Source organism: Schistocerca americana, chromosome 5, assembly GCF_021461395.2.
Source record: "Schistocerca americana isolate TAMUIC-IGC-003095 chromosome 5, iqSchAmer2.1, whole genome shotgun sequence".
Classification (NCBI taxonomy): Eukaryota; Metazoa; Arthropoda; class Insecta; order Orthoptera; family Acrididae; genus Schistocerca; species Schistocerca americana.
The window spans coordinates 44,014,990-44,042,681 of record NC_060123.1 but is presented as its reverse complement, the minus strand read 5'-3'; the positions used below and the strand labels follow the sequence as shown (position 1 = coordinate 44,042,681).

The following is a 27,692-nucleotide window of genomic DNA, read 5'->3' as shown; positions in this document are numbered from 1 at the left end:
GCGCAGTGGAAGAATGTATGGACCAGTCAACCTATCAGCGAGAATTCCGGTCCACACATTAACTCCGCATCGCAGTTGATGAGCATGATGATGAGTACCTCATTGATTCGCATGTGCCCAAACATGTGAACTGCGGATACTCAAACGGTCTTTAAGAGTAATCAGAGCCTCATCGGTGTACAGGACCTTGGCCGGAAATAGGGGGTCCAGAGCAGTCTGTTGTATAAACCGCGTGCTAACTGCATCCGTTGGGGGAAAATCTTCAGATGCTAATACTACTACGCACTGAAGATAAAAAGGAGGGATCTGATGGTCTCCTAGCATATTCCACATCAGTCTCTGTCTGACGCCAAGGATTTGCTCAGTAGGTCGTGTACCTGCTGATGGAATGTCTTTAACACGTCGCGGGAAGTCGTGTTCAACTTCGGGAGTTCACACTGTTCGATTCCGTCCAGTACGATGCATACTTGCGTGGAAAGTGCCCGTTTCAAGCAGCAAGCGACGCAGATGTCACAATGTTTGGTGCTGTGGAGATTCCCTCATGGCAACTCTTCCATGTCCATTCCCACATCTGTATACAAGATGCGTCTCAGGCATTTCAGAGTAAGCGAACTGTCCTATCTTCCTTGTTGTTGCCACAAGGCGGTGATAACTGCGAATGAATTGTTGCGTTGACAATGAAGTCGTCCCTGGTGTCACAAGGTGGTCATGATCGCAGATGAGTCGGTATGTTTCCAAGCAGACTCGAAACCAACCAACAGCAAACAGAGCAGCTATGAACCTTTAGTACACAAACCAGTCAGAGACATCGACACTACATATCTCGTCAGCACCATAAAGAAAATGTTTCCTAACAGTGCAGGTTGTCATCAGAGACATTATATTCGCTGTCGAAATATATTTACTTCGATATTATCTACATCCTGTATTAATGTGAACCAATAGTTCCGTCACATAGTGAATAAATCATTGATATCTCATACAATAAATTAGTAATTCAGTGGAATGTTGTTAATTAATATGAAATGAATTTTTGAAATAAGAGAACAAGCTCAGTATAAACGATTTATCAAATATGGTCAAGGGAATGAAAACGTTTCCGCACAGATGAAAGCATTGAAATTGAACGATCGTAAGAAAACGTTGAAATACCTGGAATAAGTCACCTTTTGCTGTAGTGAAACCCTATGCAAAATCAAGATTACAGTAAAGAAAGAAAAAAAATCCTTTTGCAGTCGACTATACAAGCAATACCTGGAACACATTCCGCCACTTAAAAATTTAGCGGTAATACATGCAGCCGACATGAAACAGGTCAAGCACATAGAAACAGTGTTAAAGAATGTCAGCGGCTAAGGTAATTTCAAGAGCCTTGGAAAAGCGTAGACTGGAGAGGAATCGCATTTATGACGCAAGTACGAAAAAGTTTTAAAGAATTTATCCAGTGTTTGGTTTCCTTACCAAGAAGGTATGACAACAAACACTAACCGACTTCAGAGGCGCCTTGCTAGGACAGTAGAACTTCCATATAGGTCACATGAACTGTAGTAGAGATGTTCGAGTAACATAAACTGGAATGTTTCGAAGAAAGTCGGCCTAGTTCTAGTGTAGCACTGGTGCGTTAATTTACAGAACATTTAATTGAGAATGCCTGTGCTGCAATTCGTAAATTTGGTATAAGTCTCATAAGACAAGGCAGACTGGGACCTGTACGGGACCAGTACACAGTCTGATATCCTCGCTCCGTTCTTGAACGGAATAAGACAGAAAATCACTAACAATGGTACGAAGTTTCTTCGGCTACACACTGAACAGTGACCAGTGGAGAATATATGTAGATACAGATGTAGCAGAAACATTTAGAAAAGTTGTGTAGAAAAAATGAGTCTTCGGCACAAGGTTGTGCACGATTCGCCGTATGTAAAGTTTTAAGATGCACTCTATGCTCAGTCCTCGGTTCGCCGTTTATTGCCAAAAACATCAGTCTTTAAGTTGCACAAACATCACTTGAAGCTTTAATCTGGCTATCAAAGTATAATGTTGGTTTAATCCGCTATAACTGATGGCAAATGAACTCTGGAAGACCGAACAGTTCTACAAATTTCTCTTGAGGCTTCTCTTTCCTGGATACGTGTTACTTATTCCTTCCGTTAATGAAAATAAGATTTTTCAAAACCTCTGTGATGAAGAGCGAGATGATGCCATTATTTGGCATATCATTGTACCCTGCGTCTACGAAATGAAGGAACTTGTCGTTCGGATTGTAAATGAGCACATAATCAGAAAAACCATACTTTATGGTGAACTGTTTACATAAAGTTTGGAATTTTTGATTTACTTTCCAAGGCGTAAATACTTTACTGTACTTCTGCACGCTGTTCACCAAAATACCAAGATTACCTTTTACAAGGCTAGATAAAAGTGTCTTTCCCTTTTAGGTATTGTTGTTGTTGTTGCTGTTGCTGTTGTGGTCCTCAGTCCAGAGACTGGTTTGATGCAAGCTTCTTCATCTCCCAGTACCTACTGCTACCTTCATTCATCTGAATTCTCTTAGTGTATTCATCTCTTGGTCTCCCTCTACGATTTTGACCCTTACAATACTAAATTAGTGATCCCTTGATGCCTCAGAACAAGTCATACAAACCGATCCCTTCTTCTAGTCAAGTTGTGCCGCAAATTTCTCTTCTCCCTAATTATATTCAATGCCTCCTCATTAATTATGTGCTCTAACAATCTAATCATCAGAATTCTTCTGTAGCACCACATTTCGAAAGATTCTATTCTCTTCCTGTATAAACTATTTATCGGCTACGGTTTACTTCCATACATGGCTACACTTCACACAAATACTTTCAGAAACGACTTCCTCACATTTAAATCCATACTTGATGGTAACAAATTTTTCCTCTTCAGAAACGCTTTCCTTTCCATTGCGAGTCTACATTTTATATCCTCTCTACTTCGACCATATTCAGTTATTTTGGTGCCCAAATAGCAAAACTCATCTATTACTTTTAGTGTCTCATTTCCTAATCTAATTCCCTCAGCGTCACCCGATATAATTCGACTACATTCCATTATCCTTGTGTTGCTTTTGTTGATGTTCGTCTTATATCCTCCTTTCAAGACACAGTCAATTTCTTTCAGCTGCTCTTCCAGGTCCCTTGCTGTCTCTGACAGATTCACAATGTCATTGGCGAACCTCAAAGTTTTTATTTCTTCTCCATTGATTTTAATCCCTACGCCGTATTTTTCGCTTGTTTCCTTTACTGCTTGCGCAATATACAGATTGAATAACATGGAAAATAAGCTACAACCCTGCCTCGCTCCCTTCCCACCCACTGCTTTCCTTTCATGCCACTCAACTCTTATAACGGCCATCTGGTTTCTGTACTAATTGTAAAAAGCCTTTCGCTCCCTGTATTTACGCCTGCGCCTTCAGAATTTGAAAGAGAGTATTCCGGTCAACATTGTCAAAAGCTTTCTCTAAGTCTACGAATATTAGAAACGTAGGTTTGTCTTCCCTTAATCTATCTTCAAAGATAAGTTGTAGTGTCAGTATGGCCTCACGTGTTCCAATATTTCTACGGAATCCAAACTGATCTTCCTCGAGGTCGGCTTCTACCAGTTTCTCCATTCGTCTGTAAAGAATTCGTGTTAGTATTTTGCAGCCGTGACTTTCTAAACTGGTAGTTCGGCATTTTTCACGTCTGTTGAAACCTGCTTTCTTTGGGATTGGAATTATTAAATTTTTCTTGAAGTCTGAGGGTATTTCGCCTGTCTCATACATCTTGCTCACCTGATGGTAGAGTTTTGTCCCAAGGCTATCAGTAGTTCTAATCGAACGTTGTCTTCTCCCGGGCCTTGTTTCGACTTAGATCTTTCAGTGCTTTGTCAAACTCTTCACGCAGTATGATATCTCCCATATCATCTCCTTGTACATGCTCTTCCATTTCCATAATATTCTCCTCAAGTACATCGCCCTTGTATAGACGCTCTATATACTCCTTCCACCTTTCTGCATTCCCTACATTGCTTAGAACAGGCTGTGTATCTGAGCTCTTGATAATCACACAAGTGGTCCTCTTTTCTCCAAAGGTCTCTTTAATTTTCCTGTAGGCAGTATCTATCTTACCCATAGTGATATATGCCTCTACATGGTTACATTAGTCCTTTGGCCATTCCTGCTTAGCCATTTTGTCCTTCCTGTCGATGTCAGTTTTTAGACTTTTGTATTCCCTTTCGCCTGCTTCATTTACTGCATTTTTATATTTTCTCCTTAATCAATTAAATTCAAAACCGCTTGTGTTACCCACAGTTCTCTACTGGCGCTCGCCTTTTTACCTACTTGATCCTCTGCTGCCTTCGCTATTTATCTCTCAAAGCTACCAATTCTTCATCTACTGTATTTCTTGTAAATCTTTCTCTAATGCTCTCCATCAGACTCTATAAAACCTTTGGTTTTGTCAGTTTACTCAGGTCCCATCTCCTTAAATTCCCACCATTTTGCTGCTTCTTCCGGTTTAATCTATCGTTCGTAACCAATAGATTGTGGTCACAGTCCACATCAGCCCCTGGAAATGTCATATAATTTGGAACCTGGTTCCTAAATCTCTATCTTACCATTATGTAATCTATCTGAATGCTTCCATTATCTCCAGGCCTCTTTCATGTAAACAACCTTCTTTGATGACTCTTGAACTAAGTGTTAGATATGTTAGGTATTGTTGACGAATGAAATGTACTTATCAAGAACAACTTTATTATTGCCAATGGAACGCGATCAAATTTTTCTTGAAGTTTTGAAGTTATTCGGATGTCTCAAGTTATGTAAGATGGAAAAGAAACCTACTTTGAGATAATTCACCACTTTACTTTTAATTGTTACGTGCCACATTGGTAATGTTTGCATCTGTTCTGCCTCAGGTACTTTTGGAACCCTGTTCATGCTGGAGACCAGAACAGCTAAGTCATTCTTGACTTTTACCCATATTTTTCTTGTGGGAAAGATGTTTCTCCTGTTCATTTCATGCCTCTTTAGTAGTCTTCAAAGGAGATGCTTATTTTAATAATGACCTTTTTAGTTATATATCTTTTGTTTTCAGCTATTTGGATTCTTATATTTAATCTTCAATAATAGTACTTCTAGATTAAATTGTTATATACATTAGTATAAGTGTGTGATGTATTTGAGCTTCCTAAATTTCTCTTTCATATGTACCTCAAATGTCCAATGGCTCTCCCGGTACCAATTACGCACGCATATTTTGTGGTATAAAAGATTATCCTCTAAACAACATCACTGCACTACTGATACTGTACTTTACTTGTGTTTTTGAGGAACCATAAGGGACTGTGGACCGTGGACAGAGTAGGGCTGTCAGAGTGGGCAGAAGATTTCTGCTACTAGAAGAACTCTTGATATACTCGTGTGTGTGTGTGTGTGTGTGCCTATTTTGAATGTATGTATGTCAGGGTGACTGTGGGTGATATTATTTAGTTAGTTCGTTAATGGCTTAAACTAACAGACGAACTGCCTGCAATCTAGAAATCACTTAGAGGGAATCCTTGTCGTGCAGTCTTCTGCAAAAGCTGAGTCCTACGGTTCGTTGCCTCACATACTGGAGTGAGCTGGCGCATCAACTTGCACAAGTCACATAATTCCCATAAACTTTTGTTTGACGGTTGGGGTGATCTCTGACACCAAGTTCAGTCACATTCCAGATGTGTTCCATCGGTTCAGATCTGGAGGGCCAGCACATCGATTTCAACTCGCCACTGTGTTCCTCGAATCACTGAACCACACTCCTGGCCTTCTGACATGGCGCATTATCGTGTAGAAAAACGCCACTGTTGTCAGGGAACATGATCTACAAGAGGGGTGAACGTGGCCTGCAACCAGTCTACGATACTCCTTGGCCGTTATGGCTTCCAGCTCTTTCGGAAACGTCCTGTATGTTTATCAAGGGAATCTTATACAATTCTTGCTACATACAATACTGCCCATTAAAATTGCTACACCACGAAGATGGCGTGCTAGAGACGCAACATTTAACCGACAGGAAGAAGTTGCTTTGATATGCAGATGATTTGCTCTTCAGAGCATTCACACAGGGTTGGAGCCGGTGGCGACACCTACAACGTGCTGACACGAGGAAAATTTCCAACCGATTTCTCATACACAAACAGCAGTTGACCGGCGTTGCCCGGTGAAACGTTGTTGTGATGCCGTGTGAGGAAGAGAAATACGTACCATCTCGTTTCCGACATTGATAAAGGTCGGATTGTAGCCTATCACTATTGCGGTTTATCGTATCGCGACATTGATGCTCGCGTTGGTCGAGTTCCAATGACTGTAAGCAGAATATAGAATCAGTGGGTTCAGGTGGGTAATACGGAACGCCGTGCTGGATCCCAACGGCTTCGTATCACTAGCAGTCGAGATGACAGGCGTCTTATCCGCATGGCTGTGACGGATCGTGCAGCCACGTCTAGATCCCTGAGTCAACAGATGGGGACGTTTGCAAGACAACAACCATCTGCACGAACATTTCGACGACTTTTGCAGTAGCATGGAGTATCAGCTGGGAGACCATGGCTGCGGTTACCCTTGAAGCTGCATCACAGACAGGATCGCCTGCGATGGTGTACTCAACGACGAACTGGGTGCACGAATGGCAAAACGACAATTTTTCGGATGAATCCAGGTTCTGTTTACAGCATCAGGATGGGCGCGTCCGTGTTTGGCGACAACGCGACATTGGAACATTGGATGTGTGTATTCGTCATCGCCATTCTGGTATGGGGTGTCATTGGTTACACGTCTCGGTCACCTCTTCTTCGCATTGACGGCACTTCGAATAGTGGACGTTACATTTCAGACATGTTACGACCCGTGGCTCTACCCTTCATTCTATCCCTGCGAAACCCTACATTTCAGCAGGATAATGCACGACCGCATGTTGCAGGCACTGTACGGGCCTGTTTGCATACAGAAAATGTCAATGGTGGCCTAGCAACCGGCTCTTCACAATACATCAGTCACTACTATTAATGGACTGTGGTATTGTGTTGAAGCTGCATGGGCAGCTGTACCTGTACACCCCATCCAATCTCTGTTTGACTCAATGCCCAGGCGTATCAAGGCCGTTATGGCGGCCAGAGGTGTTTGTTCTGGGTGCTGATTTCTCAGGATCTATGCACCCAAATTGCGTGAAAATGTAATCACATGTCAGTTCTAGTATAATATATTTGTCCGATGAATACCCGTTTATCATCTGCATTTCTTGTTGGTTTTAGGAATTTTAATAGCCAGTAGTGTAATATTGGCAAGTTCAGGTAATTATGGCAGAGGTGGATAGATATCATACAGCCTTCTTTCTATATCAGAAGTCAAAAGCTCTAGAATAGGGAGATGTTGAGAGTGTATTGGCCGAGGTAGATGCGACAGGTCATCCTCGTCTTCAGAAAACCATTTATCGAGGATGCGAGCCATGTGAACGGGAGCCGTGTCGTCATGGAACACGTCACCATAGCGGAAGGTCTTGGAAAATAGAATGGGCCTGATCAACTTAAAAGATGATAAAATCCTTGGCAGTAATGCGACCTTGCAGATTAGCCATGCTGCCCGTGAAACACCACGATGTGGCTGACCCGATGCCATGCTTCACTCTAGGACGAAAACTCGGCCAGAAGTTGGAAATAGTGTGAAACAAAGAGTCGTGCAACCAACTTACTCTCGTCCATTTCTGCATAATGCAGGTTTTATGGTTTCGGCACCAAGTTTTCGTGTTACAAACATTTGCATCTCTGGTAAGTGGTATTGGTGCCCAGCAGTTGGATGCTAATGGAGCTCCCTTGGTGTTGTTTCTGTACTGACAGCATTCACCATTGCAGTATTATATTATACAGTGACTTTTACAGCTGTCTTTCCTTATTTTTCGTCACAATCTTCTTCAATGACTGTCCATCACAATTATTGAACACACACACTTATCTGCTTTGTGACTTAGTGGCTGAAGTTCTTCCTCGTTCCTTGTATGGAGTATCAAACTTCCATACAGTGCATCTTGAAGCACTAAACACTTGGGCTCCCTTGATTAACACCATACGACCATAAAAAATTTGCCTGTGTTGGAAATCATGTAACGCTGACATAACGCACGCGCAACTACACTGAACACAGTACTGACGACAGCTGAGATATTGCACAGGTGCTGCACGTGGTAAAATAAAGCAGTGCGATCTACGCGCTTCGCTAGCAAATTTTACTGAAGGGCATGCGTGCCTCGTGGTGTTTTCATATTTTGGTCCAATCACTGTCTGTCTTAATACGAGTAAGACAGTTACCAGCTTTTGCCATACATACTCATTTAGTTGTTCAGTTTATTCCACATTTTTACATCCAGTTCATCTGTATTTCTTACATAATCAGGAGTAGCGTTGTGCAACTGCCTGTACCATTACTCAGACTGGGCAGACCCTATAGGTCACTCCCGTGTCCTTAAGACGTACGCGTGCCAGAGCGCCTGTCGAATTTATCCCTTCTTTTAATTTTTTTTTTTTTTTTTTTTTTTTTTGAGTGATCAGTCTTCTGACTAGAATAATGCCACCGCCACAAATTCCTCTCCTGTGCCGACATCTTTATCTCAGAGTAGCACTTGCAACCTACTTCCTTAATTATTTGCTGAATGTATTCCAGGCTCTGTCTTCCTCTACAGTTTTTGCCCCCTAGAGCCCTGTCTAGTACCATGGAAGTCGTTTCCTGGAGCCTTGAGGGGTGTTCTGTCATCCTGCCCCCTTCTCCTTGTCAGTGTTTTCAACATATTCCTTTCCTCTCCGAGTCTGCGCAGAACCTCCTTATTCCTTACCTTATCAGTCCACCTGATTTTCAACAATCATCTCTAGCACCACATCTCAAATTCTTCGACTACTTTCTGTTTCGGTTTTTCCACAGTCCATGTTTCACTACCGCACAAAGCTGTGCTCCAAACATAGGTACTTAAAAATTTCTTCACCAAATTAAGGTCTATGTTTGATACTAGCAGACATGTCCTGGCCAGGAATGCCATTTTTGCCAGTGCTAGGCTGCTTTAGATGTATTTGCTCAATTCGTCATTGGTTATTTTGATGCCTAGGTAGCACAATTCCATAACTTCAACTTCTTCGTGATCATCAATCTTGATGTTAAGTTTCTCGTTGTTCTCATTTCTGCTACTTCTCATTACTTTCATCTTTCTTCGATTAACTCACAATCCATATTCCGTACTCGTTAGACAGTTCTTTCCATTCTGCAGGTCATGTAAGTCTTCTTCACTTTCACTCAGGAGAGCAGTGTCATAAGCGAATCGTATCGCTGATATCGTTTCACGTTGAATTTTAATTCCACGCGTGCACCTTTCTTTTATTTCCATCATTGCGCCTCCGCTATACAGATTGAACAATAGTGGTGACAAACTACTACCCTTTCTATTCCTAGCTCTTCGTTCTTCCCTCTTTGCTCTTGTACGACATATAGTCTACCCCTATTATTCTCAGAATTAAACAGATCTTGCACCACTTTACATTGTCGTCTATCTGATCCTAAATTTTGTTTTCTGTTCTTCTGTATATTGCTCTTGTCAATGACTTGCATGTATCAGCTGTTAATCAGATTGTGCGAGAATTCTCGCACTTGTTAGCTGTTGCAGTCTTCGGAATTGTGGGGATATTTTTCCGAAAGTCATATTGTATGTCGCCAAATTTATACATACAGAAACGTGAATAGTAGTGTTGTTGCCACTCACCCTTGCTTTTAATGTCACCGAAGGTTGTTTTGACTTTCCTGTAAGCTGAGTCAGTACATCCCATAGTCATTTCTTCTTCGATTTCTTAATATTTATCCTGCACAAATTTCGTCTTAGCTTCCCAGCAATTCCTCTTTATTTCATTCCACATGGACTAGTACGTCTGCATTCCTCAATTTCATTGGAAATTTTTTTACATCCTTCCTTCACCGATTAACCGAATTATTTCTTCTGTTATCCGTGGTTTCTTCGCAGTTAACTTCTTCCTACTTCCGCGATTGCTCTTCTTAGAGACGTCCATTCCTCTTCAACTGTCCTGCCTATTGAGCAATTCCTAACTATGTCTTTAGCCTTAGAGAACTTCAAGCGTATCTCGTTATTCCTTACTACTTCCGTATCCCATTTCTTTGCGTTTTGATTCTTACTGAGTAATCTCTTAAATTCCAGCCTACTCTTCATCACTACTGCATTGTGATCTCAGTCTATATCTACTCTTGAATACTCTTTACAATCCCATATCGGATTTCAGAATGTCTGTCTGGCCGTCGCATAATTTAACTTAAATCTTCCCTTATTACCCGGCCTTTTCCAAGTACACCTACTCCACTTTTGATTCTTGAACAAGCTGAAATTTATTACAGACCTCAATTAGTCTTTCTCCTCTCTCATTCCTTGTCCCAAGCCCATATTCTCCTGTAACCTTCCCCTGCAACTGCATTTCAGTTCCCGATGACTGTTAGATTTTCATCTCCTTTTACGTACTGTATTACCCCTTCCTCTACCTCTTCAGCTTGCGACGTCAGTATGTATACCTTTGCATTCCCTTTTCAGGTTTTCTAGCTTCCCTACCAAATTCAAGCTTTTGACATTCCAGGCCCCGACTCGTTGAATATCATCCTTTCTTTGGTTATTTAATCATTTTTGCCGTGGTCACCGCCCCTTTGTCAGTCCACTGCAGGAGATCCGTCTGGGGATTATTTGGTAATCTTTTGCCCATGTACAGATCATTATGACACTTTTTCAGTTACAAGCCACATGTCCTGGGGATACACGTCATGTGCTTTTAATGCAGTAATTTCCTATGCCTTCTGTATTCTCATGCTTTGATCATTGCTGATTCTTCCGCCTTTAGGGGCAGTTTCCCATACTAAGGGCAAGAGAGTGTCCTGAATCTCTCTCCATTCCGCCCTTTATTAACAAGGGCTTGGCAGAATGGTGGTGACTTCTTCGCCTGGGACCGAGAATGTTTTGATCACTAATCAAAGACGCCACTCGTAAACCACATGTGCATATGTATCCATACAAATAATAAAATTGGATGTAAGTTGGTATGTATATATGTTTTACATCTCCTCGTAAACCACTGGAACGATGTCAGCCAGACTTGATACGTATATCATTTACTGTCAGGAATGAATCATTGTTGTTGTAAGAACCACCCACCAACCAAAGGGTGGGGATGAAATGGGAGTATAGCCAAGAACAAAAGATTTCTCGTATTTTAGTCATCATGTATTTCATAACGAGAGCACTTAAGTATTGCAACGTACTTTACACATGAATCCCTACGAAGCTTTTTCTTGCTGAAGATCACCACAAAAAGCTAAATGGAGGACACTTGGTCGCTTATTAATGTTCGCTGTTCATGCAAAAAAAAAAAAAAAAGAAAAAAATGCCACATGAAGGATGACGTTTTAATTATTACCTCGTTATTACTATTTGCATTCTTGACTTATCTTACAGACGATCAGACGATATTCTCGTATACAACTGAGCGTACCAGAAAAAATTACATCACTTTACGACACTTCGTTCAGGAGATATGAAGTCATACACATGGCATGCGTGAAAAACTAGCACATCTCGCAAGACATTTAAATTTATTCCTTCATTGCTACTAACTCTATTCGACATTCTTTTCGCAGTGAATATCCACTTATGCCGCTGAATGAACCTACAAAAATATATCACCATACGAAACATACTTCATGAGGTATGACGTCAGATAGTGAGGAGCGTGAAAAACTACCCCATCATCTATGGCATTTGAATTTATTACTTGTTTGATACTAAAGCTATTCACTACAACTCGCAGATCGTAAGCACATACACCACGGAATGGCCCTGGAAAATTATGTCATTGTACAGCAGATAGTACTGCGTGAAAATGAAATTGCATAGGAAAGTTCGCCAGACATTAAGGTAAATACGAGGGCAGTTCAATAAGTAATGCAACACATTTTTTTCTCGGCCAATTTTGGTTGAAAAAACCGGAAATTTCCTGTGTAATATTTTCAAACGTTCCCGCTTCGTCTCGTATAGTTTCATTGACTTCCGACAGGTGGCAGCGCTGTACGGAGCTGTTAAAATGGCGTCTGTAACGGATGTGCGTTGCAAACAATGGGCAGTGATCGAGTTTCTTTTGGCGGAAAAAAAGGGCATCTCAGATATTCATAGGCGCTTGCAGAATGTCTACGGTGATCTGGCAGTGGACAAAAGCACGGTGAGTCGTTGGGCAAAGCGTGTGTCATCATCGCCGCAAGGTCAAGCAAGACTGACTGATCTCCAGCGTGCGGGCCGGCCGTGCACAGCTGTGACTCCTGCAATGGCGGAGCGTGCGAACACACTCGTTCGAGATGATCGACGGATCACCATCAAACAACTCAGTGCTCAACTTGACATCTCTGTTGGTAGTGCTGTCACAATTGTTCACCAGTTGGGATATTCAAAGGTTTGTTCCCGCTGGGTCCCTCGCTGTCTAACCGAACACCGTAAAGAGCAAAGGAGAACCACCTGTGCGGAGTTGCTTGCTCGTCATGTGGCTGAGGGTGACAATTTCCTGTCAAAGATTGTAACAGGCGATGAAACATGGGTTCATCACTTCGAACCTGAAACGAAACGGCAATCAATGGAGTGGCGCCACACCCACTCCCCTACCAAGAAAAAGTTTAAAGCCATACCCTCAGCCGGTAAAGTCATGGTTACAGTCCTCTGGGACGCTGAAGGGGTTATTCTGTTCGATGTCCTTCCCCATGGTCAAACGATCAACTCTGAAGTGTATTGTGCTACTCTTCAGAAATTGAAGGAACGACTTCAGCGTGTTCGTAGGCACAAAAATCTGAACGAACTTCTCCTTCTTCATGACAACGCAAGACCTCACACAAGTCTTCGCACCCAAGAGGAGCTCACAAAACTTCAGTGGACTGTTCTTCCTCATGCACCCTACATCCCCGATCTCGCACCGTCGGATTTCCATATGTTTGGCCCAATGAAGGACGCAATCCGTGGGAGGCACTACGCGGATGATGAACAAGTTATTGATGCAGTACGACGTTGGCTCCGACATCGACCAGTGGAATGGTACCGTGCAGGCATACAGGCCCTCATTTCAAGGTGGCGTAAGGCCGTAGCATTGAATGGAGATTACGTTGAAAAATAGTGTTGTGTAGCTAAAAGATTGGGGAATAACCTGGTGTATTTCAATGCTGAATAAAACAACCCCTGTTTCAGAAAAAAAATGTGTTGCATTACTTATTGAACTGCCCTCGTATATGTACAAATACTTGTGAAATATTATATTAGAACAAATAAGCCCTCGGTCACAAATATTAAGTCAAAATTGACCAGGTTTCGACGCTACTATGAACGTCGTCTTCAGAATTAGACTAACTGTTCTAAAACATATTAGGTATATAAAACATTAATAAAATTAAAGTTTGTACTCACTGGAAAAGATGCAGTACTTATAAGTCACATATTAAAAAAGATCTAAGCCGGAAAGGCGACGTCATGAATAGTTCTGAGATGACGAGCCGCTAAGGGCTGCTCGTACTGTGAACAAGGGTTGCAACCTTGTAAGTACTACATCTTTTCCAGTCAGAACAAACATTAGTTTTATAAATGTATTATATACCTAATATGTTTTAGAACATTAGTCTAATTCTGAAGACGACGCTAATAGTAGCGTCGAAACCTGGTCGATTTTGACTTAATATTTGTGACCGTTGGCTTATTTGTTCTAATATAATTCTGACATGGTAACTGAACCTTAGCAGCTATGTTCAAAGTTTTACGTGTGAAATAAATATTTGAAATATATTTGACACATGGGCATGCAAATAAGGCCACAAGGAAAAAGCTCATTTAAGCCACTGTGACAATTTCGATCAAATTTGGTACACATATTAATATCACTTTGGAAGAAATACTGCAGTCGTTAAAACGGTCACCTCCTTATTGGCATGAGTGTGATAACATGGAGAGAGATGGGACGGCGAGGAGGTGTTCACACAGTGAGGGAGAAAGGGGATATAGGTGCAGATAGAAGGAGGACTATATGGACACAGATGACAGTGGACAGTGAGAGATGAGAGGAGGAGATGGACAGAGCAAAGAAAAAGGCGGAGATAGGCAGAGACAGGGGGAGGCAGAGATAGATAGAGAGGTGGGGTATGAGAAGATGAACTAATAGGGAGGAGGAAACGGCCAGAGAAAGGGAAGACAAGGTAGTGGATAGAGAGAAGTGTGAGGAGGACATGGATGCAGAAGGGACAGGGGATGAATGCACAGGGAAAGTGGGGGAGGAGAAAATGCACAGAGAGGAGGGTAGGAGGAGGTGGACAGAGAGAGGGAAGCAGGAGACAGAAAGAGAGGAGGGGGGGGAGATGGAATTAGAAGGGGAGAATGACAGAGGGGGAAAGAGAAGATGGGCACAGGGGGCAGGAGCAAGAGATGGACAGGGGGAGAGGCAGGAGGAGATGGAAAGAGTGGGAGATGGAGTGGTGGATACGGAGAGAAACTGGGGAAAGGATTAGATTGACTAACAAATGGGGATTGAGGCTGGTCAGTGATAAAAGAAAAACCAAAATGGGTGAGACCATCTTATTGTGTGAATACAAAGTGAAAATAAATGCAGCAGTTCATTACTCTACGTGCGACCTGTGGTAACTATACGTGATTGTGGCTGGTGCCCATCTTCTAACCTTGATAACAGGGATCTTTTGAGAACCGGGCATTTTTATAATTTTTAAGTATGTGGCCTTGTGGTTCAGACTACGAGAATATGAGAGCTTACACATTCTGAACCTGTTAAATGCGAGAATTGTTATCAATATTAGCTAATAAATACCTATGATAGCATGGATGTCCCTCGCGTCTGAGAGACTGTGGTACATGAAATCTGTTTGTGTGCCTACAGGTGGTACGGGCGGCCAGTCCAGTTCTGCTTCGAGTCATCGCGTTGGGCGCGTTCTTCATCTACTGTACGGTGAGTTAAAAGCGGAGACCCTAACTGAACATATCAGCAACTATTATTCAGACCGCACGCTCTACCATGTCGTACTGAAAAAAAAACAATTGTGTTTTTGTCCTTGTGTAAGAAGGATTTTAATCAAAAATGTACTTCTTAAAATACTTGTTTGTATGAAGCTCCCATGTTTCAGTAGAAAAGTGACAGAACAAGTGAAGATTTACAACTATTTTCAAATCTTCACATGTAAAACGGGCCTGCAATCGAAACAGGTCATGGTTAGAGTTTACGTACAGCCGCTGCAAAAGCGGTGTTCTTTAGTATATTCCGTAGTTAACTGTCTACACTAGGTGCCGAGATAACACAAACTGCCACTAACACAATTTTCTAAATCGCCCTTTGGAAGCATCTAAGAGCGAAACGAAAAATATAAAGTAGATTAAGAGATTACCAGTTTGATATATAGATGGTTAGGGCCAGCTGAGTAACAATTTCATTGCCGCAGATAATAACAGAGTTAAGATTTAGGAAAAACATTGAAAAATTCACTTCATTCGTTTGCTGGCAGAATTCATTTGAAGATCTGGGATGGAATAAAATTTGTTTTACTGTTAGGCAACGTGGTATCGTCTACAACAGGAGTAACCAACCTTCGTCAGCTACCACCTCCTTTTGTACCTCAGTTAATAGTTAAATTTTGTAGCCGCCCACGGGTTCAACAGTAATGATGGTTTAAGAGGTGCATGCAGAGTGTGAGTTCCGATGATCGATAAAGAAAACAAAAACATCACTATGATTAACGTGTTTCCTAGTATATTTACATAGCTTCACTGGATACATCACAAGATAGTCAACACCATTGTTGAGGCATTTATCGTAGTGGTGCTCAATTAACTATACGCCCATGTAATAGGAGACTACCACCATAGTCCGGAGCTAGGAAGTCACTTCAGTCTGCCCTCAGCATCGTTTCCGTGCCAGAAAACACTTTATGAGAAGGAATTGATGAAAATCACTCGGTCGGGGCAGTAAGATGGATGGTTGAAGATCTCCCTTCCAAAATGATTCAACACATTTCGTGTTGCTTTGGCTGTATGGAGGTCTTGAATCGTCATACGCAAGAGTAGGGCCTCTTGTCAGAAAACTCCACATAACATATTCTGGATTACCCTCCTACAATTTTTCAGTGTCTGCGAATGACAATGAGGATTTGTGGTCTCCCATCGCAGTAAAAATTCGTACAAGACTACACCACGTCAGTGCCAAAAGACAGTGCTGCTTCATCCATCAGTGAACTGCCTCCATCATCGTCTGACCATACTGTCGCTCATAGTGTCTCCATACACGTGGCATAATTGGCGATTGATTTGTGCCGGAGATGGCTTTTGAGTGTGCAAAAATCTAACTACACGAACATCGTAGTTGGTGGTAGACAACATCAGAGCAGCCACTTTATCCAAGCGCTGTGCGGCGACCACTGCCACCACATAACTGAAACCGCGCTGAATTTCTCCCACATACCTTCCCTCCACTCGTGCCCGGAGGCATTCCTATCTTAACTACTCGTGCTGTCTCTGGACGCGAGCGTAACTTACTTTCTGGATGTAAAGTAGGGAAGTAACTACACTTTAAAATATTATAAACCATGGTTACAACAAACTAAAGCATATAATAATAATTATTTACCAAATAAGTAGTGAAAACTTTTTACTAGCTTAACGAAAGTGTTTTAGTTCCTTTTCCACCTATCGGCCGCTAGAGTGGGATGGGGATCAAGCTAATTACCACTGTTCTACAGGAAGAGCAGAGTAATTCATGTACTTTATAAGAAGGAGGCATTAGTAATAAGTACTGTTGAATCAATACAACATGCCGAAATAGAAAATGATATATGAGAGAGTTTCTCACAATCGTAAGTAATATACATTTATATACAGGGTGTTACAAAAAGGTACGGCCGGCCGCGGTGGTCTAGTGGTTCTAGGCGCGCAGTCCGGAACCGCGGGACTGCTACGGTCGCAGGTTCGAATCCTGCCTCGGGCATGGATGTGTGTGATGTCCTTAGGTTAGTTAGGTTTAAGTAGTTCTAAGTTCTAGGGGACTGATGACCACAGAAGTTAAGTCCCATAGTGCTCAGAGCCATTTGAACCATTTGAAAAAGGTACGGCCAAACTTTCAGCAAACATTCCTCACACACAAATAAAGAAAAGATGTTATGTGGACATGTGTCCGGAAACGCTTAATTTCCATGTTAGAGCTCATTTTAGTTTCGTCACTATGTACTGTACTTCCTCGATTCACCGCCAGAGTGCTACGGGAGAAACAGTTGTTTGCGAACCATGTACAGCGTGTGCAGGCACTATCAGCAACTGATTGGCCTCCACGGGTACACTTCTGCGAATGGTTCATCCAACAATGTGTCAATCCTCATTTCAGTGCAAATGTTCTCTTTACGGGTGAGGCTTCATTCCAACGTGATCAAAATGTAAATTTTAAAAATCAACATGTGTGGGCTGACGAGAATCCGCACGCAATTGTGCTATCACGTCATCAACACATATTTTCTGTGGTTTGTTCAGGCATTGTTGGTGATACCTTGATTGGGCCCCATGTTCTTCCGCCTACGCTCAATGGAGCACGTTATCATGATTTCATACGGGATACTCTACCTGTGCTGCTAGAACATGTGCCTTTACAAGTACGACACAACATGTGGTTCATGCACGATGGAGCTCCTGCACATTTCAGTCGAAGTGTTCGTACGCTTCTCAACAACAGATTCGGTGACCGATGGATTGGTAGAGGCGGACCAATTCCATGGCCTCCACGCTGTCCTGACCTCAACCCTCTTGACTTTCATTTATGGGGGTATTTGAAAGCTCTTGTCTACGCAACCCCGGTACCAAATGTAGACACTCTTCGTGCTCGTATTGTGGACGGCTGTGATACAATACGCCATTCTCCAGGGTTGCATCAGCGCATCAGGGATTCTATGCGACGGAGGGTGGATGCATGTAACCTCGCTAACGGAGGACATTTTGAACATTTCCTGTAACAAAGTGTTTGAAGTCACGGTGGTACGTTCTATTGCTGTGTGTTTCCATTCCATGATTAATGTGATTTGAAGAGAAGTAATAAAATGAGCTCTAATACGGAAAGTAAGCGTTTCTGGACACATGTCCATATAAAATTTTCTTTCTTTGTGTGTGAGGAAAGTTTCCTGAAAGTTTGGCCGTACCTTTTTATAACACCCTGTATATTTTGAAGAGAGAATGGAGCAAGCGCAGAAGTTTGTCTTTCTTTGAGTTGTTCGTAATGAACAAAAAGAAAAAGTCGTATTTCACAGTTAGCTGAGAAAGTTCTAGGGTTTGTCTCAGCTGCCTAATCGGAGAGTTTTCTTCCTCCACCAACAAAAACTTCTTTCTTTGCGATGTGTGAGATTTGTATCTCAAGTGTATGTGTTAGCTGCAATGGATGTATGTAAGTTGCGGTTCCATATCTGTGTCGTGTGATGGTGCCGGCATATCGCCTACCTCTCTTGACTAGCGCCAGCGTGGCCGTTGATTCCTCACCTTATAGATGAATCTTTATCAACTATTTTACAAGATTCACTCGCCCAGAGAGACTTGGATTTTTATCCGTGCCATTGGCGCAAAGTATTGTGTTCAAGAGCTTTATGTCACAAACTGGCCGACCCTTGGAGACAAAGTGTAGGCTGCGATTATTTTTTCCAGCAATAGAATCTAATCGCTTACCTCCGTGTCGAGGGCTACTGCAGAAGTGAGCGTCAGCGACTTTAGCTACTTTTTTCATTTTTCTTTTGAGAACTTTTTAAAATATTTTTACTTCTTGAACTGCTATCCTCCACCAAAAATAATCTTAACTGAAATCAATATTTCTCTTAAACAAAAAAGTAATGGAATTTATGGTTTCCTTCTTTCTAACCTAATGTCACGTTATTCTTTCTTCTTTTAACTTGCATGTGAACATTCCCATCTGTCGGTAAACGATCTTGACGAGACTTGACGGGCATGTGGAGGAGAAAAATAATGTAACGCGTTTTTTTTTCTTTTTGCCTGTGCTTAAGTTCTCTCCTAATGTGTAAATCAAATATAAGTAAAATAAATAACTAGATTAATAACGAATTTTTAGATATTTTTATTAGTTATGGTTAAAATACTCTGACAACTCTTTGTGTATAGCTTATTTCAGAAACCAGCTTTATTACACATTATGTAAACAGCTTGAAAGCTTCTTTGATTTATCCAGTAACAAAATTTTCATGTTTGGGAATTATTAATGGTGGAGCAGTGTTCTGCAGAATTTCAAAATATTACAAAATTCGTTTATAAATTATTCAGTTATGTTAATTACGTATCAAATTTTATATGAGAATCGTTTTTATATACAAATTTTTCGAAGAATTTCTCTCCATACCCAGTATGCTAAGCTATCTTATGAGGTGCGTTTTCCCCTTAAAAATGAAGCTGGGCACAAGCAAAAGTACAGTTATTGCTGCATTATGGCTCCTCTTCACATCGCCAAGTTTCATCAAGATCTCTTATTGGCACTTGGGAATGTTTCCTTCTTCGTCACACATCTTAACAGTATTAATATCTTACAAAACCCAATTGTTGATTATTTTAAAATAATGATTTTTTTAAAATATTGGTTGTTCATGGAAGGGAAACCCAAGTGAAAAAACTGAATTTGCTGTCATCGGCTTGGCTGCTAAACTATACCTGATAACATTAAATAAATAGATTTGGAAGATTTAAGTAAGCTTTGTTTCTTTCAAGACAATGTTTCTGTTGCACTGAGAGCGTGAAACGAAGGAAGCGTTGAAATGTTTTCAGCCTATAGTTATGATATGCAAACATATCAAAATAAAATTTAAGTAATGGGACTTGCAGGAGATGCCAAAGCTGCGTAGCTAAATGTTAGGCCTGGGTAACAGACACTTGAGGACGAATTTTGCTGTCTGAGAAGTAGAATAGATAAAGATGCAAGAAAGACTCAATGGAAAAGACTGGAAGAGGCTAAATGTAGTTCTGAAAAAATATGAAATATGAGGCAAAATAACAGCAAACATACACTACCGGAATGCAAATGCAGCTCCCTCGTGGTCAGTGGCACCAAGCTTTGTAATAAGTGCATGCTGCGGAGTTTTAGTGACAGTGATTCATCGGCCATCAGATGGCGCTCACAGGCCTGTCTATAACGCTTTCTTTTGATTCTTCAGGCAGCAACTGTGCTGAGTTTATAACTGAATAGTGGTAGAAACGTTCATTGTAGTGTGTAAACATGTTCGGATGACGAGTACTGGACACCTTCATCCTCTTGAACGGTGTCGCACTGTGAGCCTGTGGGAGGCTTGATAGACATGTTGACGAACTAATGTACATGTTGGGCACAATTCATCGGTGGTGTGTCGCTATTTCAACATTGGTCTCTGAACATTCGCCCTCCTCTAGAACACGTTCTGAACATTCGCGTAGAACATACATACGCACGTCAAGATCTAAGCATTACGCGCGCAATTGTGGCCGATATATCTTCATCCAGAGACCAATTATGTGTGTATGCTTCACCTATTGTGTGATTAGGGATGAAAACCAAGCGTGACTCTGGCCAGACTATTACCGACACGACGACACTTCCAAGCATGGCTAGTTTGATGTCGTGAAAGATTTGACTGGAGAGTAGAATGTATTGAAATGAAACCCCTGCAGCCGTCCTTTCGTTGTTATTTATTATATAGCTACCAGTTTTTGCGATTTAGGACAAAATCTTCTTGGCTTCTCTGACGCTGAAGCTGTTAATTCCAATCATATACAGGCTTCAATCAGTGGCCAACACCTATGACTGGTTGCTGTAGCCTGTAACAACGATGTGGTACGATGTTGTGACTCCAACCATCAACTAACAATAGACTAGAAAACCATTCAAAGCAGAACATCCAATAATATGAGTAGAATGTCGCTCTATTGTCTTCAGCGATGAGAGTAGGTCCTGTCTGTATGTGAGTGATGGACATACACGTGTATGGCGTTGACACGATAAGCTGCCTATTCCAGCGTGCATTCACCCCTGACACTAAGGCCTCATCCCAGCCTTCACGATGTGGGGAAGGGGGGGGGGATGACTTACAATATGGTTCAAATGGCTCTGAGCACTATGGGACTTAACATCTGTGGTCATCAGACCCCTAGAACTTAGAACTACTTAAACCTAACTAACCTAAGGACATCACACACATCCATGCCCGAGGCAGGATTCGAACCTGCGACCGTAGCGGTCACGCGGTTCCAGACTGAAGGAATCGCTTACAACTTTTGCTCACATTTGGTGTTTTTCCAGGCTAGAATAAGTGCCCGATACCCTGTACAAGCCGTTATCGCCGTGCTACTGTCAATCCTTCTACAGCAAGGAGACGTGCTTTTTCACCAGGACAATGCACGTCCACAAACGGCTGCTGCTACGCAATGTGTTCTTCGTGGTGAACAGAAACTGCCCTGGTCGGCGAGGTCACCGGATCTGTCGCCAAATAAGCATCTACGGGGATGATGAAGCGGGAAGTTCCTCGTTCTCCAGGACTGCAAGAATGAATGCCGTATTACCACAAAAGGCGCTAGATGCTTGGGATAATGTGTCACAGGAAGGATGCCTTTCGGCACCTTTATAGTCGTTTACATTAGAGACTACGCGTCTGCCTTACAATTTGAGTGGGGTACACCGTGTACTGATGTGACTGTTTTGGTACCTTCACTGTGATGTATGTGTTTTATTTGGTCTTAATTTGCTATCATATACACTGTTTGGTTTGAGTCATCAGCCTTGTGGTTAGTTCAATGAGGCCCGCTACGAACTCCTCTCATGTGCCACCCTTTTCGTCTTAGAGAAGCACTTGCTAGTTACCATCTCAATTATGAGGTTGGATGTATTCTCACCTCTGTCTTCCTCTAAATATTTTACCGTCTACAGTTCTGTCTAATACCATGAGAATTATTCCTGATGTCTCAACACATGTTCTATCATCGCGTCCTTTCTCGTGCTCCATTGACAAACTGCCTGTTACCTCAACTGTCAGCAAAATGACTTTATGCTTGACGGTATTGCACTTTCTCTTTTAGGCGGTTTAGCTACTAAAATATAAATTTTCAGCACTGGTATGTGCAAACGAAACACTTCGACAGCTGGAAAATAAACATACAACAATTAAAAGCCTTCGAAACTTTATGTTCGAAGAGGCTATTGGGATTTAGTTGAAATGTATTAGTCGAGTAATGATTTAGACAGAAGCCTAATGAAAAACATAATGATTAGAAACTTTAAAACAACTAGACATGTTTCACATCAGTGGTTGCTGAAAATCGTAACTGAAAATATACTGGAAGAAAAGTCTAGCAAAGAAAAAACTGGGTGTACGTACACAAAGCATGTTTTTGATGACGCAGGAGGTAGCAAGTAGGCTGGAATAAAGAAGATAGCTGCCAGTTGACAAGAGCGGAGAATTACATAAAACCAACAGTCGGCTTGGTGACTGAAATAACAGTTAATAACAGGCAAGACACTGATGGAGCCTCAAGTCCGCTCATTACTAAAGACTTACACAGAACGTACTTCAGTTGATGAAATCGTTCAATGTAACTTTGTCGTAACTACGCAGTTACACGTAACTGACGTGGGCGCAGCGTTGCTCCGTTGTGTCAGGATGGCGTAGCTGCCAACTCCGCTGGGCACTGTAGATTAAATCTCATGACGAGGGAGACAGGAGTCTGTCGAAGGATAGCAACTTGGTGGATGCGGTTCACGAAGACTGTTATAACAACAAAGTGCAGATGTTACGGGTGTTCACTCTCGTCTGGTGGGAACAGCTTGTCGTCGATGTGCGTCGACTTCGTACCGGAGTAGAGGAGGTGGTCGCTCTCGAAGGCTAACATACGTTGCTGGAAGTCAGGAGGCTGACCAAGCGCTGTGACAGACACCAGGTAGAGTGTAGGCAGCGACGGTGAAGCAGAGGCGACACGTTTAGCATAACAGGCTGCGACTTGGCGATGGCACGTCACGCCTCTGGATACTCTAGCAGAGCCGAGGCGTCGAACGTCGGCACCTGTCTAGCGCAGGCTGTGCGACCCAATACACAGGTCCGCTGAGCTCTACCCCTGAACTCCGCAATGCCTCGTCGCTTAACTCTTCACTGACTCTTCGCTGCTGATCGACTACCGAGCTCGCATGTTGCTAGTGTTTGGACATTTGTGGTAAGATCTTATGGGACGAAACTGCTGAGGTCATTGATTCCTAAGCTTACACACACTCTAACTTAAAATAACTGACGATAAGGACAACACATTTACCCATGCCCTAGGGTGGACTCGAACACTCAAACCTGCGACGTGGAGATCCGCGCGAACCGTGGCAGGACGCCCACGACCACGCGGCTACAACGCACGGATTGGTAGTGAACCCGATCCGAAATGGTTTGTTGACCGGCGGTGGTGCCACGAGCAACCGATGGACGAAACTCCGTGTTGACGCCTCGTTATCGAATTCTCGCCACGCGTTCGTGGAACGCCGGAGGTGGAAGTCGGGTTTGTTGTCAGTTAGGTGCCTCCTGGGAGATAACTCGATTAACATGTGATTACGTAGGCTTTCCCGGCGTAATAAGTCTTGAAAGTCTCTTCGGGTTTGCTGCCGGATCCTAAATTCAACTTGACTCGATATATCGGCGATCCAACTGTTCGCCATCTTCAGGAAATGCTGCTTCTGCTGATGAGTCCCGCTGAGAACTGACGCAAGATTGCAATTCGACGTCCTATATAGGCCACCGTTCAGTACACGGCGCATGCGCCGCCCATCACGGTTTCTGCCTTAAAAAACAGGGAGGTGGCGCCGCCCTTAGTGAAACACTGCTGGCAACGATATATCGCAATCAAGGCCGCACCGAAGAACGTTCAGTTTTGATGCGAGATAATACAGGATTCCACGTTTTGCTAAGAGGAAACCCATTGTCTCTGTTGATTAAATTATCAGCCAACCTAATTTCAATCGCATGCTTATAGACAGTTGGATCGCCGAAATATCAAGTTGATTTTAGGATCCGGCAGCAAACGCGAAGAAACTTTCAAGACATATTACGCCGGGAAAGCCTACGTAATCACATCAAGTACCTCTACGGGGAGGAGATGGTGAAACTTATACAGAAGTTGCAGATGTCCAGAAAAAGAACTCACGTCATTATATCAATGGTGGAAACTGATGATGACTGTATCAGTCCTCGAAAAATATAAATGAAGTTCTCGATCAGGCTAAACACTATCAAATGATCAAGTGAAAATAATTAATTTTATTAGTGGATAAGTACTTAGAATCCTGGCTCAAAACCTGCATGGCTATACTTGCTTGGACTGTAACACTAGACAAATATGGGGGGGGGGGGGGGGAATTTAACAACTAGAAATGATTGGGGCATTAAAATAAACTTTGGTAAACGAATTAATAAGGAAGTATAAGGTTAAAAATTGTCAAAAAAACAGCTTTTCTACGTGAAAATGAATATTGACCTCGGAAAAAAAAAACAGCTCACCGTTTTACAAAGTTATAACATTACACAGAATTACACTACTGGCCATTAAAATTGCTACACCACGACGATGACGTGCTACAGACGCGAAATTTTACCGACACGAAGAAGATGCTGTGATATCCAAATTATTAGCTTTTCAGAGCATTCACACAAGGTTGGCGCCGGTGGTGACACCTACGACGTTCTGACATGAGGAAAGTTTCCAACCGATTTCTCATACACAAACAGCAGTTGACCGGCGTTGCCTGGTGAAACGTTGCTGTGGTGCCTCGTGTAAGGAGGAGAAATACGTACCATCATGTTTCCGACTTTGGTAAAGGTCGGATTGTAGCCTATCGCGAATGCGGTTTATCGTATCGCGACATTGCTGCTCGCGTTGGTCGAGATCCAATGACCGCTAGCAGGATATGGAATCGGTGAGTTCAGGAGGGTAATGCGGAACGCCGTCCTGGATCCCAACGGCCTCGTATCACTAGCGGTCGAGATGACAGGCATCTCAATGTTGGCCGAGCAACTGGCTCGTCACAATACGCTAGTCACTACTCTTAATGAACTGTGGTATCGTGTTGAAGCTGCATGGGCAGCTGTACCTGTACACGCCAGCCAAGCGTTCTTCTGTGTTCTCCACTGTTCCCAGAAGATCGCAATCTCAGAAAGTGGGCGGAAAACCTTTTCACTAGTAAATTACAGGGGTTTCTTGTAGTTTTGAAGGAAATATTGCCAAAACATCGAAGAAAAGCTAGAGATTTTGCTGACATTCTCTTCCCTCCATCCACTTTCTGGTTCTTAATTTAATTGCTAAAGCCCTAATAATCTGATGGGCAGATTGTTTATTTTCCCTGAACACTGTCTAGAAGTGCACGAGCTCTTTGGGCAAACTATCTCCATCACAGATTGTGTGAGCTCCGTGTATAAGTGTTTTCAGATCACTCATAATTAGGGGTGATGTCAACGACTTATTGGTCCTACTTTGCAACTGCCCCAATTTCACAACTCTATGCCAACATGCTTAATCTTATCTTTCAAAGGACTGGATGTTGTTGTTGTCGTTGTTGTGGTCTTCAGTCCTGAGACTGGTTTGATGTAGCTCTCCATGCTACCCTATCCTGGGCAAGCTTCTTCATCTCCCGGTACTTACTGCAACCTACATCCTTCTGAATCTCCTTAGTGTATTCATCTCTTGGTCTCCCTCTACAATTTTTACCCTCCAGGCTGCCCTCCAATGCTAAATTTGTGATCCCTTGATGCCTCAGAACATGTCCTACCAACCGGTCCCTTCTTCTTGTCAAAGTGTGCCACAAATTCCTCTTCTCCCCAATTCTATTCAGTACCATCTCATTAGTTATGTGATCTACCCATCTAATCTTCAGCATTCTTCTGTAGCACTACATTTCGAAAGCTTCTATTCTCTTCTAGTCCAAACTATTTATCGTCCATGTTTCACTTCCATACATGGCTACATTTCATACAAGTACTTTGAGAAACGACTTCCTCACACTTAAATCTATACTCGATGTTAACAAATTTCTCTTCTTCAGAAACGCTTTCCTTGCCATTGCCAGTCTACATTTTATATCCTCTCTACTTCGACCATCATCAGTTATTTTACTCCTCAAATAGCAAAATTCCTTTACTACTTTTAATGTCTCATTTCCTAATCTAATTTCCTCAGCATCACCCGACCTAATTCGACTACATTCCATTATCCTCGTTTTGCTTTTGTTGATGTTCATCTTATAGTCTCCATTCAAGACACTGTCCATTCCGTTCAACTGCTCTTCCAAGTCCTTTGCTGTCTCTGATAGAATTACAATGTCATCAGCCAACCTCAAAGTTTTTATTTCTTCTCCATGGATTTTAATACCGAATTTTTCTTTTGCTTCCTTCACTGCTTGCTCAATATACAGATTGAATAACATCGGGGATAGGCTACAACCCCGTCTCACTCCCTTCCCAACCCCTCGACTCTTATAACTGCATTCTGGTTTCTGTACAAATTGTAAATAGCCTTTCGCTGCCTGTATTTTACCCCTGTCACTTTTAGAATTTGAAAGAGAGTATTTCAATCAACATTGACAAAAGTTTCATCTAAGTCTACAAATGCTAGAAACGTAGGTTTGCCTTTCCTTAATCTTTCTTCTAAGATAAGTCGTAAGGTCAGTATTGCCTTACGTGTTCCAATATTTCTACGGAATCCAAACTGATATTCCCCGAGGTCGGCTTCTACCAGTTTTTCCATTCGTCTCTAAAGAATTCGTGTTAGTGTTTTGCAGCTGTGACTTATTAAACTGATAGTTCGGTAATTTTCACTAATTTGTCTTATACCATTCTTTTAAAATATACAAATCTTTCGTGTCTAACAAATAAGAGAATTAATCAAAGTACTCAGGAATTTACCTCTTTAGAGACAGAGACAGAGACAAAATAACGACAGGTCAACCATTTAAATTGAATCAATGAGTTTTTAAGATACCGGAGAACAAGAGAGAGCGAGTAGTATTTCAGTGTAGATGCTCAGGATGGAGAAATTTAAGTAGACGTCAGTGTTGATGGATCTACCAGCAGGTGTAGGCACATTACGGGACGATAACCAGTCTTCGTTATTGATGGTGATGGAGTTGCTGTTGTTGTTCTTGTTGTTGTTGTTGTTGGTGGTGGTGGTGGAGAAGGAGGTGATGGTGATGGTGATGACGATGATGACGACGACGAAAGTAATAACTACGACCAAGCTGAAAATGGTGACTGGACGCATTGTGGGTTATTGCCATATCTTCACTGGGACATAATGTGCGAATTACATGCATACGATTTTTCAGATTAAAATGATCAGAACATTGGTTTCCTCTTCAGTTTGTTAATGTCGCTAACATACTACAAACTCGTGACATTTTGCCTCGTTAGGAGATACTACACGTCAAATCAGCTTATGAGTGATTAATAACGTAATAATTATAGTTACAAAAATCTTCTTCGTACAACTGTGTATGCTGAAGTGCAAAAATAAGGCACGTCTTATCCCATTTATTTTACTAAAAGACTGTAAGAAGGATTACATGAAATACCATAATTACAC

The 27,692-nt window shown here is 42.1% G+C and overlaps 1 protein-coding gene across 1 annotated transcript in view; it reads left to right on the top strand.

The window, feature by feature from the left end:
- The window catches only part of LOC124615633 (probable G-protein coupled receptor CG31760), a 611,636-nt gene that overhangs the window by 435,208 nt on the left and 148,736 nt on the right, over window positions 1-27,692 (top strand). Inside the window, exon 5 of the mRNA XM_047143641.1 lies at window positions 14,983-15,051. Coding sequence (XP_046999597.1) covers window positions 14,983-15,051 — 69 coding nt within the window. The remainder of the gene's footprint in view (window positions 1-14,982; window positions 15,052-27,692) is intronic.